This window comes from Typha angustifolia, chromosome 8 (genome assembly GCF_048772165.1).
Source record: "Typha angustifolia cultivar Huaian chromosome 8, ASM4877216v1, whole genome shotgun sequence".
In the NCBI taxonomy this organism is placed as follows: Eukaryota; Viridiplantae; Streptophyta; class Magnoliopsida; order Poales; family Typhaceae; genus Typha; species Typha angustifolia.
Genome location: NC_133246.1, coordinates 1,584,164 through 1,598,399, shown reverse-complemented (window position 1 = coordinate 1,598,399; position 14,236 = coordinate 1,584,164). Strand labels below are relative to the sequence as shown.

The window sequence follows — 14,236 nt, the reverse complement described above, 5'->3', positions numbered from 1 at the left end:
TCATGACGATCAAAAGGATTTTGACACAATCTTCTTGTCATGATCATCAAATCTTGCTGGTCAAAGCTAAATGTCAGAAATTATGAAAGACTAAGTCTATATAATGATACTATATATCAAATAGGAAAAGAAGCACTGCATATATATGTGGCAAAGCCATTAGACGATTCCTAATTAAATGGAAAAGATATTGAACTACTACAACACATGGAATCTCATTATCTGTAATAGCCAAAAAAATCATGAAATATAACTAAAATGTACCTGATTGCCACGAACACCCTTGTTGAGATTGTGAAAGTTACGCTCTAAAATCCACTTGTAGTACCTGTACAACATTACCCGTATTTAGGATGTATACTAAGAAACAGGAACAACTTATATTTAAGTGAAGTTGATTATAGAACTTACTGTTTCTGTAGGGGAGTCATTTCAACCCTAAGAATACGCTCAATTTTTGGAGGCAAGGACTTCTCCACATCCTTTATGACTCTTCGGAGAATGTGTGGCCTCAATTCCTTGTGAAGATTAGCAAGCTAAACAGAAGAAAGAGAGAGGTAGCTGAAATGTTGAACATGACAGCAGAAGAGAACCTGTCTTGTATTTCAAAGATTTTAACCAACATGAAAGTAGTAAGACAAACTAACTAATCAATATATTGCACCTCGATCTCGTTAAATGAACTCAAATTCTTGTATCTATCAACAAAATCATCCTTATTGTTGAACTTCTCTGGATCAAGGAAATGAAGAAGGGCCCTGTAACCAACAACAGCAAAGAGATGAAAAAATAAAGATAAACAAAAGAAAAGTCTGTCAATTCAAATGTTAACCGTCGAAATAAGAGATTAGGCAAGCGCAACAATAAATGTATAACATATGGATCATGAAATAAAAGTCTCCATCATCATCAAAACTAACTTATCATAGCCTGGAATGACATAAGCAATAATTATACCTTAAAATGATGAGGTGTATAAAGATATGAAAATTCAGAAAGCAATAGTAACATCATTGTCAATAATATCAATAAAACTATATACCATAGCTCCTCGACACTGTTTTGCAAAGGCGTTCCAGTGATAAGAAGCTTGTTCTTGGTGCTGAATTCCTGAGGAAAAAAGTATCCAACAAAACTATATTAGGAAACCAACTAAAGTTAGTTTTACAACAAATATTTAGATTGCAGTAGCAAAAAAACTTCTTACTGAAAGAGTTGTATATAGAGATGCTTCACAATTCTTTAGTCGGTGAGCTTCATCAACCATTAGATAGTTCCACCTAATCTTAGATAATACAGCTTTATCCTTCAATATCACTTCATATGTAGTTAGTAATGCATCAAATTTTATGTGTCTTCCACTCTTCTTGTTTGTATAAAATTCATACTGTTCACAGACCTGCTTTGAGGAAGTAAAATTAAGTTAAACGGCAGTATGACAGAAATTCAGCATTTGCAAATGTGAAAACATGAAAATATTAAGAAAAATATAAGGAAAAAAGTCAAAAACAACGAGAACTCATGATTCCTCAAGAATAGAGAAAAATGAGAAATGATGAAACAGTAGAGAAAATAACACCCCTAACCTCAGATAGAAAGTACAAGATAACCTTTTTTAAATTGTACAAAGCAAGTGTATCTCTAGCAATCTAGTTAAAACTGCAAAAGAAAAAGCAAGAGAAATATGACAAGAAAATCTGAAGAGATGATTGTTGCAAGAAACCCAAATACTGGGGTCTTTCACATTCACCAATCATGACAAATGAAATAGCATTTAACATTAACATTTATAACAAAATATTAGTAAAACCTTCCTGATCATATAAGAAATGATGTAGCCCGAAACAAGCAATATGTTTATATGAGCAAAGATGAAGGTCAAGGGATCCTCGAAAATAATAGAAATGATAAGGGCCAGGGATCCCTTTCCACAACTCCAATATCTTTTCCATATGGCAGAATTAGATAAATTCAAACAGAAAAGAAAAAAGAGAAGAACAGTGTATAAGGTCAAATCCACCACAAAGATGGAAGACGGGGAAGGATACAAAGAAGAGGAGCACCTGGAATCCCCCCTCCCCCCTCAAACAATTTCTTAACAATTCATCATAAAGGTCACATGTTTTCAGATTCCTCCTCAGTCATTTACAATAGATAAGTACATGACACAAAATCACAAAGCAATCAAGTTTAAATCAGTCGCAATCCAATTTATAACAAAAGATAACTCTTTTCTTAAAATAAGACTCAAAACCGACCAAAATAGTAACTTTGGTAAGATACTTTCTTGTAACTGACTAAAACTGAACTCCTAAATGTAATCCATGTTCAATTTAGGGGATTTTGAAGACCTGCAAATTTCATATATGTCAAGAATAATATTAAAGAGTAAAATACAAACAAGTACAAATATAGTTTACCTCTCTGCTAGCACGATTTCCAACGTATACTACTATACTCATTTCAGGAAGCCATTTTCTGAATTCTCTAGCCCAATTTGATAACGTAGATAGTGGTACAACCACAAGAAAAGGCCCATGAATTTGTTGAGCATTCTGCAAGAAAAGGCAAAGCACAATGAACAAAAATTATATGAAAAAACAAACAGGACAGTTCAAGGAGAAAAGAAAATGCAAAGACCCATAATAGCACAAACCTGCAGAAAACCTAGCATTGAAACCGACTGAACTGTTTTACCAAGACCCATTTCATCAGCTAAAATTACATTTGTGTCATTTCTCCAACTGCATTACAAGACACAAAATGCTGAAACACCATATATAAAGCAATTGGTTGCTATTCTATATTTAATGGATGATACAAGTGAAAATATACCTGTTAACAAGAAAATTCAAGCCATCAAGCTGATAATCACGAAGTTTACCTCCTTTCAGCCATTCAGGTTGTTCATCAAGTTTTCGCAAACTAGCTAAACATGGGAAAACAAAGTCAAGTTGCATCTCTTGATTTTCTTCTTAACACGAATAATGATATTCTAAGTGCAAAATACTACATATAATGGATAAAGATGCATCAAAGACCAAAGAGCAATGGTATAGGAAAGTAATTTAAGAGTTCTTATGAAGAAAATTAGTCTACAAAGAAGACCTTGTAAGGAAGTTTTCCAAGTAGTGGGTCTCATTTTCTAATAAAAGCTAATTCTAGGCATAGCTGCATATTTTATCTACTCTTTTCAAGCTTCTTCCTGAAAGTGGAGTGGTTATAACTCAAAGTTCTAGCACAGATGGAAGTAATAAATAGACTAGTTGAAGTTTCACTAGTAAAGACCAAAGATAACAAGTACCACAGCCAATGATGACCATGTGAAACCTTTGAATCACTGTATGCATACTCTAGTTGACAGTTGGCAGTTTTTCAAGAAGTTGATGAAACAAACTTATCTTGAATGACCTTGAGAGAAAACCAAGGTAAGGTTCAACATCCTTCAACAGCATTTTGTGTCTACCAGAATATCATAAAAAAATGTCATTGTCCTTCAACAGCTATAGACAAAGGAAAATCCGGAATGCCCGTTCAACACTCAATCTCAGATAATAATCAAGCAAAAGGATGAAGTGAAGCAAAATGGCAATGAAATAGGTAGGAATCAAAGAAGGTTAAGCCCCCAGTTCGTTGTTTAGTGACTATATGCTGCAATCTGGTTTTTCCACTCACAAAGGTCAATCAATCAATCTTGAGTTCAGCAGTACACAGCAGCCATAGCTGTCTATGGAAAGACTTATTAATAATCAATGATTAAGACTTCCTAATATGGTGGCTGATCAATGATTAAGACTACCATTAGCCCACTTGCAGTAGCTCCAATAGATCCAGACACACCAATGGGCATAAAGGGGGCCTCCGACACACTAACCTCTCAGCTACCTTTGGATCTAGAGAAAGAAGACGTATGCTACCTTAGTGCCTTACTCTCATTTCTCAACAGGGTATTGACATGTGCAATTATCATGAATTTTCTCTATGATACAAGAGGGGAAAGGGATCACCAAAAATTATTATCAGATAGTAGGCTAGTCATCTGGGAAGCACGGATACTCCAATTTGGGTGGAGTATCCGTATCCGATACGTATCGGATACGGATACGGGCCGGATACGGCCCGGATACGTATCCGATACGTTTTCAGAGTATCCTAAATTTAAATAATTAATTTTTATTTTCGGATACGGGGTGGATACGGCTGGATACGTGTTGGATACGTTTCGGATACGTTTTGGATACGTTTTGGGTTTAATTGGGTAATCGGGTGAGTTTAATTTTATAAACCCGTTAAGAAACCCGTTAAGAAATTTAACTTACCCACCCCCACCCCCCCCCCCCCCCCCGTCGTTCCACCCCCAATTTGATATCTCAAACCGTGCCCTAGCTCTCCCTCTCTCTCTCTCTCTCTCTCTCGACGACGCTGCTCCCTCTCTCTCGCGACCGTGCCGCCGTTGCCGCTCCCTGTTCTCCCCTTCTCTCTCGACAAGCCACCGCTCTCCCTTCTTCCTCCTCTCTCTCGACGAAGGTATGTTTATTTCTTCTCTCGATGAACTAGCTTTTTTTTTTCTTCAATTTTCTTCAGTTTTTCCTCGATTTCTTCTCTGAATTTTTCATTTGATTTCTTCCCCTTTCCCTTCTTAAATTCTGTTTTAAGTTACTTTTCTCAGTTTTTTTTTTCCTTTTCTTTTCTCAGTTTTTTCTCCTTTCTCTGAATTTTTTCTTCTTCGATTGTGCAGATTTCTTCTCTGATTTTTTTTTCCTTTTCTACTTTGCCTTATTTACAGTTTAATTAATTCTGTATGATCACTTAAGTATTGCATGTTTGAATTTTTTTCTTCTTCGATTGTGCAGATTTCTTCTCTGATTTTTTTTCCTTTTCTACTTTGCCTTATTTACAGTTTAACTGTATGATCACTTAAGTATTGCATGTCTGAATTTTTATTGCTTTAAACCTTCTCTAGTTGCTTAAGTATTATAATTCTGAATTTTCAGATTTATTCCATTATTAGATTCCTAGATTAGCTGGTTATATTTAATTTGAATGACATGAAATCATGAATTCATCTTCTTAAATATTAGTATACCAGTTAGAACTAATACTAATAGTTAGATTAGTACAGTGTAAGAACTTAGAATTTCTCTGTTTTATTTTTATCACAGATAAATGGCTACTGAAAGTATTAGTTCTAGTACTAATAGTGTGGCGGTAGATGAGAGTGCTCCGCTTTGGAAATATGTAACCAAATTAGAAAAGATGGGAGAAGGAGGAGGGAATATGAGGTTTCAATGCAATTATTGTCAGCAAATATACAAAGGATCTTATTATAGAGTAAAGGCTCATGTGATGAGAATTAGTGGATGTGGAATCAAACCATGCCCTAAAGTAAATAGTCAGCATATTGTGGAAATGAAAAGGATAATGGAGCAGGCTGAATTAAAAATAAAGAACTCTATGCCAAAGTCAGTACCATTGCCAATGTCAACTCAATATGGAACTTCTAGTAAGCCCCTTGCAACTTCTTCTTCTAACATGCCCTATGGATCAAAGAAGAGAAGGTCTGGAGAAACAGCTCTTGAGAAGTCATTTAATATGGCTTCTCGTAATCAATTACACAGTCAAATTGCTAGAATGTTTTACTCTGTTGGGTTACCTTTTCATCTTGCTAGGAACCCATATTATGTTAAGTCTTATACTTTTGCAACTAATAGTCAAATAGCAGGTTATTTACCTCCTGGATATAATATGTTGAGAACCACACTTCTGCAACAAGAAAGGGCAAACATTGAAAGGTTATTGGAACCCATTAAGGGCACATGGAAGGAAAAAGGGGTTAGCATTATGTGTGATGGCTGGACAGATGCACAAAGAAGACCTCTTATCAATTTTTTGGCAGTGACTGAGAATGGTCCCATGTTTTTGAGAGCTGTAAACTGTGAAGGGGAGTACAAAGATAAATTCTTTATATCTAGCTTGATCAGTAAAGTAATTGAAGAGGTTGGAGCACAAAATGTGGTGCAAGTCATTACTGATAATGCCCCTGTTTGTAAGTCAGCTGGGATGCTTATAGAGGCTCAGTATTCAAATATTTTTTGGACTCCATGTGTTGTCCATACCCTCAACCTTGCATTAAAAAATATATGTGCATCAAAAAACACTGAGGGGAATGAGCTTGTTTTTGATGAATGCAGTTGGATATCCATTGTGGCAGGGGATGTGATGTGCATCAAAAATTTTATCATGCAACACTCTATGCGACTTGCCATTTTCAATGAATTTGTAAATTTGAAGTTGATTGCTGTTGCTGATACACGTTTTGCCTCAACTATTGTGATGCTGAGGAGATTCAAAACTATCAAATGTGGGCTACAAACGATGGTTATTAATGATAAATGGAATTCTTATAGAGAGGATGATGTAGCAAAAGCACAATTTGTGAAAGAGAAGGTTCTTGATGATATATGGTGGGACAAAATTGAATATATATTATCTTTTACTGAGCCTATTTATTCAATGCTGAGATTGGCTGATACTGACAAACCTTGCCTCCATTTGATTTATGAAATGTGGGATGATATGATTGAAAGAGTGAAAACAGCTATATACAGACATGAGGCAAAAAAAGAAGATGAAGAGTCAGCTTTTTACTCAGTTGTGCATAAAATTCTTGTTGATAGATGGGATAGAAGCAATACTCCTCTTCATTGTTTAGCACACTCATTGAATCCAAGGTAAAGTCGATGCTTAAAAATTTATTACATAGTTGTTTCTTTTGGTTTATAGTTTTGTTAATTTAACTTTTGTGCTCTTCTTACTAGGTATTATACCAATACTTGGATTAGTGAGGATCCAAACCGCACTCCTCCACACAAAGATCTAGAAATTTCTCGTATGAGAAACAAATGTTTAAAGAGGTTCTTTGCAAACGGAGAAGAGAGGAGAATTTTAAATAATGAGTATGCCAATTTCTCAACTGCAACAGAGGGTTTTGATAACTATGACTCTATTGAAGATAGAGATATTCTTGATCCAAAGAAGTGGTGGGTCATTCATGGTGCTTTTGCACCTAATCTTCAGAATTTAGCACTTAAATTACTCGGGCAACCGTGTTCATCATCATGTTGTGAGAGGAATTGGAGCACATATTCATTTATTCACACAATGAAAAGAAACAAGATCACTCCACAACGAGCAGAGGATCTAGTTTTTATCCATAACAATCTTCGTCTTCTCTCTAGAAGATCGACTGAGTATATGGAAGGGGAGACCAAAATGTGGGATGTTGGAGGAGATTCATTTGATTCATTCGATGGAGCGGGTATTCTTGAAGTTGCTGACCTCTCGCTTGATGAACCTGATTTGGAGGCTATTGTATTCACTGATGAAGGCAATGAGGAGACTGGCTTAAATGGAAATGAATAATTAATGTCATTGCCAATTACACTACTGACTTATTATTACTCTCATTTTGGTGTCATACAAATTGTGAAATGTTGGTGGATACTTTATAAACTTTAGTGCTATGACCTATGAGTCTATGAGTTACTCATATGGAATGCAATGATACTACTATTCTCATTTTGGTGCATTATTTGTTGAACGTTGATGTATTCTTTGTCTAATTGTCTTTGATATCTATTACTCTCATTTTTGCTATTAAATGCTTATGTAGATAATAGATGTATTAAAATATTGAATGCAATATTATGTATATGTTGTCATTAGAATATAATTTTTTTATATAATTTTTTAATTGCCGTATCCTAGACGTATCGTATCCTATATTTTGAGAATTTGCCGTATCCCCGTATCCGTATCGTATCGTATCCGTATCCCGTATCCGTATCCGTGCTTCATAGCTAGTCATATGTACAACAAATGATAGTCACATTAAATAGCAGATTACCTTGATAAATCAATTCAATATTATGCTGTGCCTTACCCTCATTTTTGTGTGTTTGCTTGTTTCCACAAGCAGGTGGTGCACAAATCACTCTTATATTATACGCACATAGAGCATGCGAACATATGCACCAATATGTTGAACTTTCCCAAGCTAACATATGCACCAAAGTTGAACTTCCCAAAAAAAGCCAATTATATAGCAGGCCAGCATCACAATTTCAGCTCTCATCTAAAGAAGGAAAAACTTCACCACCATAAAGCATAAAATTGGACTAATTCTAGCAGGTTGACATCACATGGTATTGGAAGCACAAGAAAAGTAGTAACCTTAATGAAAGATTTAAAACTGAGAAAATAAATAACAAAGAGAATAGTCACTGAAGAAAAACTATTTTGAATAACCATTTCTACAATAAAGCATAGGAACAAAATGTGTCATAGTTGACAGAACTGATAACATTGGAAGTATATTCATGAAAGGAGGTATTACAAGTAAACAGACAAAATGAGTCACCAAGATGTCAGATATTTAACTTCTAAGTAAATATGTATAATAGGAATTACCCTGTTTTCACTACCTGAAAATCATCCCCTTTCTAAGTAAATACATATATAAGAAATCCTTAATGCAAGATTAAAATGTCAAATGAACTAGCTATGCACTATAAAAAGTACTTCTTGTAAAGAAAATGCACATCACATCACATCATATTAATTCATCAACATGTAACAGCACAAAGATAAGTTAATCTGCAAATATTCAGTTTTAAGAACAAAAATTTGAGGATTGTTTTCAACTCCCAACGGAAGGTATATCATCTACATTTTCAAATTATTGTTCATATATGTCAAATAAAGTGTCTTAAAATATTTCTATTAGTTAATTTTGAGATATTAATGCAGAATTAAGAAAGCAAACAACTGAATACATTCACTTTGTTGTCTATAATAAGAATAAAATACTACAATTTTAGTGCACCTGGATACTACCTTTGCTTTTCTTCCGCTGAAAATCAACCATCTTTCCTTGTACACTCGTAGCAGCTTCACGGGCCTTTAGTGAAAAATAAAACCCATTAGAACAGGAACAAGCATGCAAAATTCCTTTATGAGTGAAGAATAATTTGATTGCTTTATAGAAAATCATACAGATGCCCCATATGCATAGTAATCAAGGTTCAGCACATATCAGAAAGAAAGTTATCTTCACATGTTATAGACTTGGTAACAGCCAAGCTGCGTCTTACTACTAACATAATTACCACCTCCCTATCAAGCATTCCAAATGTTGTCTTTTCTAACATGAGTACATAACTCAACGCGTGTTTGGTTGTCAAAAAGTGAGAAAAGTAAAGTGATCTTCGAAAGTAGAAGTTTAGGGAACTTACTTCCTAATAAAACTTATCACTTCCTAATGTTTAGTCAGAACATAGAGTGTGAGATCAGAATTGTAAGTTGTTTATTAGTTTGGCAGAGAAAAGTGAAAATTTTGTTAGAACTTCTGAACAAGAATAAAAAAATTTGTTTACATCTATACCCTCCAAGGTTTCTTATTGCTACATATACCATTTTAAATTTTATATTTGTGTGTATCCTTCGAAAGGTATTGATACCCTTTGGGTTACTTACTGGCAAGTATAAGTTGAAATCTTTAGTACTCAAAGGATACATATACATAAATACCATTAACTAAACAGAATGTGTAAAATCAATAAATAAGGGTATTTTTGTCATCTTCACAGTCAAATTGATGAAATTTTTAGAGTTCTAGGTTTAAGAGGTAGCCAAAAAAAATGTATCCATGCAAAAACCAAGTCTTTTAAAGGAGATAATCATAAACATTAATTTTAGAGGAGTATGTAAATAAGAGCTTTTAGAAGGGTATACATGTAGGAAAAAACTCAAAACAAGTACTATGGGTTGAAATATAAAACCTTCTGGAAACTTCATAGTCAAATACTTTGCATGTGATTGATAACTAATATTGGAAAGTGCATTCTCCATTTTTTGGAGAGTGAATTAGGCCAAAAATAGTTAGCCCGATGATTTAAGGGAATGCAGAAAAATCACTTTCCAATTCACTTCCAGGCTTCCAGCAACCAAACAATAGAAAGTGAGACAGTTTCCGAAAATACTCACTTCACTTTCCTCACCTGCTAACAACCAAATATGCCCTCACAGAAACAACAAGTATAGTTCACAATAAACATTTACCACCTCCCTATCATGCATTCCGCCTGTTATCTTCTGTAACACGACTCACAGAAACAGCAAACAAGTATAGTGCACAAGAAAACAGCAAATGGTTTGTTGAACCAAACGTTTATCCCATCCAGTTGATAGTGCACATACCAAGATGTATGGTCTAAGGACATACCTATTAACATGCACACATGCATATAGAACCACCTCATAACATGATAGCACAATTAATACATAGAAAACAACCAATGCAATTATGCTTTACCAACTACAGATCAAACAATCTGGTCAGTAGAGACAGCACCACAAGGTGTAATCCATTTGGTTTTCTTGTTCATTGGTAATAAAAAAATTATGTCTGTAATAGCCAGAAGAAATTGAATCTGCTAAGCATCTGCAGGCAAAAAGAAGTCCTACAAGCTTCACTATCTAAGAAAAATACTCAAGAATCCAAGCCAAGCAGGCAATGTCAATACATGCTAGTCAGGAGGTCCGAAACAGATTTAAGGATTGTGGCATGTGACACGACATTGCTAAATGTGACCCAGAAGTTACACCAATGATCCAAACAATAAAAAAGATGGTGATGTGTGCTATATCATACTAAATTGATCATAAAACATAAAGAAGTAAAAGCAATCATATATCTTCTGAAAAGAAATAAAGCTAAAAGACAGCAAGTACCTTGTATTCATCAATTGCATCCTGTGCAAATGCAATGTCAGTATCTTTTTCCCTGCAGTAAGCCATACAATTATTAACATTATTGTTACCAAACTTGCACTAGAAAATCAAGCATAAAGAAGGGCGGAAGGTGGAACTCTTTGCTTCTCAGTACTATACAATATGAGGTCTTATATCGGCATCTTGCCAGCACAAGATGACTTATGTGACTCACATATTGAACTCGCCACTATAAATTGTGTCAAATCAACACTTAATACCATAAGTTGAACACAACAGAAAATATTACTCATAGCAAACATCCTCCAATAACATAACCACCATAGGCCTAATATCTAATCATATAATCCTGTTATAAAAGGGGGAAAAAAACTTGCTGGCTTTAATTTCACATTAAATTCACACCAAATGAACTCATAATGTGGTCAGGGAAATATTTCATTACCAACCAACAGCGGCCTTGCAATGAAGCTACCAACAATGTTAAGTTTCATAATGATTATATGCACAACATGGATACATTATGTAGATACAAGATATTCTGATTTCTGAAAAAGCAAAATAAAAGTGGTAATAACACTCTCAATTACGCATTACACTTTAATATTCTCCATCTAGCTCAAGTTTCTAAATGTATATATTCAATAATGAATTATGTGCAAAAGATACCAGGTTGCTTCCGCATAAGAGAGTCCTTGCCACTTCACTAAATACTCAGGTACCACATCATCGCCACCAATTTTACTGATTCTATCTGCAAATATTCTTTCCACCTGAACAGATTTACATTTAAAAAATAAAATAAAGAATATCAAAGAGGCAAAAAATAATGGTTCTAAAGAAACCTAAATTGGAAATTTTTGATAGAGGATAAGACCTGGCTGTATTGCTTAAGCAGGTCCAGCTCCATTTCCTTGCTCACATCATGAACCTCAACCTGTTAAAGGGGAGAAATTATATTTATAGAGCTAGGTTACAAAGAGCTCCAAGTTTGATAATTGCGAACTTGCATGTCAAAGAACCAGAGTATTGAGGATGGGCTCTTGCCATTAATGAAAAGTTGGCGTATCGTAGAAGATATATTCTTCCTTTTCAAGAAGCAAGAACTAGGGGGATCATGTCAATGTTACAATGAATGATGAAGAAAATAGAAAACATGGAGATCCAAAGGATCAAAATATGTGGAACATTCTTTAATGTCTTGTTTATGGCTCATGAAACAAAACTACCTGCCAAATAATAAATGAAAACAAAGTCATTATAAATTATAATATCTACTGACTACCACAGTCAATACGACTAATTTATAGTGATTTTCCTTTCTAATAAATAGGAGTATCAAATGGTAGGATCAGACAAAGTTCTGATTTGGAGCTCAAACCCCACCATGTGCTTGCCCAAATCTAATTTCTCAAACCAAGCACAAGATCAACCTAGCAATAGGAATCCTAATAAGCCAAACTAACCAGGATGCTGCCCAAATCATTTTATATCATATTTTTATTTATTTTTTTAAAAAAGATGATCTTTAGATTATAAAACCATATGTAAAAACAATAATATATTATTCTATTATTCCAACAAAATCATACAGATTCCTCACATCTTCATTTTGGCATTATGCTATCAATCCATATATAGTGATCTCATATATATAGTTAATAGGCTATATACCTCCTGGCATGAATATCACCGAGGTCGACAAGATACAGCAATAAAGGCCGTCTGAGCTAGTGAGTATTGCCAAAACTGAATCAAACACCTCTCTTTCCGAAAAAGATTTTTGAGCAAGAATAGTACAGTGAAGTAGATCATAGTATCATAAATACCTATTTTGCTAACTAAAGTATTGAGAACTGTAGAGCAAGTGCTGAAATATATGAAGAAAAAGAATATGAATAGCACTATATCCTAACATATCATTAGAATTTAGAAAAGATTACATGTTTGTACAGACCCATTGTTCAACTATAATAGATCTACAAAAGCATTCTCCTCTTCTCCTTTCCTCCTCTACAAGATGAGGAGGTTATGCTCATATTGCAAGCCACCCAACTAAATTGGGAACGAGGCAACATGCCAGCTTTAGCAATTAGAAACAGAAGAGAGTATGAACTATTAGATTCAATTCAACAACTGAAATTTTGGGTCACGCAGCAAGTAAAAGTGTTATTACCTCCTCACGTGATAAGGCCCTTTTGTACTTGCTTTCTTCAGTCACTCTTTTAATGTAGTTCAGAACCTTTTTGAATCCAGTAAGCTGTCATTCCCAACAAGTAAATCAGGTTTTAAACGTTGGAATGGGAGGTTTGTACAAAATGGAAAAGAATAATGTTTTGCATATTAACAACAACAGCAGAAGACATGTCCACCACAAAAGTTTGAAGTCTTACAGTTTGGAGATCAGAGAATGATTTCCATTGACAGTGTAGGTAAGACTGGCCCTTCCATTTTATATAAAACTCCACTTCATTCCACTCAGGATCTGAATCGTACAAGGTGCTCACCACACTAGGTTGAGTTGATTGGTTCCTCCTTATAGCTTCTTCAGACATACCCTTTGCCTGGTGCCAAAGCACCCTTTCAATTGTGTCGCTGTCATCCTCCTCAACATCATCCTGTGAAACCAAGAAAAGAAAGAATCAAAATATTTCAAAGGTTTAAAATAAATGAACTTGATGTGATGGCTACTACCATAAGTCCATAACCATAAACAACCAAATAACTCAGCAGGCAATACTACACAAACATTGGACAATGAGAATGGCTAATTCATGAAGTGAAGCAAACAGCTTTTAAATAAGTGGTAAGAGCAACAGAATGGTTACATGCAAGTCAATGGTTCAAATCTAATAGTGGTTTTTTTTCCACTAAGAACATTCACATCACTTTCCCAATCTCATTCCCTGCTCCAAAATTTAGAGGACAAGGTTTGCCAAAGAAAACCTTCCACATCAATTTCCATATCCATTCTCTAAATCTAGTGGAAGCTACATTTCTCTAAATGTAGAGTGGCACTGTAATCTTCCAAATTTCTTAAAAAATTCTTTACTTCCTCTAGTGCAATAATGGTACTTGGCATAACATAACTTTCAAGTAATTAATAGAGAAAAGAATATGGAGATAAATACTATCAAAATAGAACCGGGAATAGGAAATTTGATGCGGACTATTAGAAAAAGGTGGTTCTCTAAAATAAATAAAGAAACCAAATTGGTAAATTGCCTAAATTTAGATACAATGGCAAGGGAAGCTGTTGCAAATGCTCTAAACTCAAGTTTTAACTATTATTGCCAGCAAAAATATCTCCATTTTTCTCTATAAGAAGACAAGGATAACCACACTAAGAAAGATATTTGCACATGAAAAATTCAAGAGTTGAAAGGAAGAAATAAACAAAATAAAAAAAAGATTAAACAATAGCTTGAAATCAACCACACAACAG

At 34.5% G+C, this 14,236-nt stretch overlaps 2 protein-coding genes across 5 annotated transcripts in view; one reads left to right on the top strand and one right to left on the bottom strand.

Moving 5' to 3' along the window:
* The window catches only part of LOC140764903 (protein CHROMATIN REMODELING 5), a 28,572-nt gene that overhangs the window by 8,383 nt on the left and 5,953 nt on the right, over positions 1 to 14,236 (bottom strand). For all 4 annotated transcript variants that reach the window (XM_073103743.1, XM_073103744.1, XM_073103742.1 and 1 more), the window contains 14 exons: positions 13,185 to 13,409; positions 12,968 to 13,051; positions 11,669 to 11,728; positions 11,461 to 11,564; positions 10,792 to 10,843; positions 8,896 to 8,959; positions 2,836 to 2,929; positions 2,657 to 2,744; positions 2,421 to 2,555; positions 1,208 to 1,399; positions 1,043 to 1,110; positions 665 to 758; positions 412 to 536; positions 265 to 328 (listed from right to left, as the gene is read on the bottom strand). In XM_073103743.1, coding sequence (XP_072959844.1) covers positions 265 to 328; positions 412 to 536; positions 665 to 758; positions 1,043 to 1,110; positions 1,208 to 1,399; positions 2,421 to 2,555; positions 2,657 to 2,744; positions 2,836 to 2,929; positions 8,896 to 8,959; positions 10,792 to 10,843; positions 11,461 to 11,564; positions 11,669 to 11,728; positions 12,968 to 13,051; positions 13,185 to 13,409 — 1,449 coding nt within the window. The remainder of the gene's footprint in view (positions 1 to 264; positions 329 to 411; positions 537 to 664; positions 759 to 1,042; positions 1,111 to 1,207; positions 1,400 to 2,420; positions 2,556 to 2,656; positions 2,745 to 2,835; positions 2,930 to 8,895; positions 8,960 to 10,791; positions 10,844 to 11,460; positions 11,565 to 11,668; positions 11,729 to 12,967; positions 13,052 to 13,184; positions 13,410 to 14,236) is intronic.
* Positions 4,378 to 8,886, top strand: LOC140764904 (uncharacterized). The gene is made up of 2 exons (XM_073103747.1): positions 4,378 to 6,731; positions 6,819 to 8,886. The coding sequence occupies exons 1-2, from the start codon at positions 5,167 to 5,169 to the stop codon at positions 7,420 to 7,422; spliced, it is 2,169 nt and encodes a 722-aa protein (XP_072959848.1). The 5' UTR covers positions 4,378 to 5,166; the 3' UTR covers positions 7,423 to 8,886.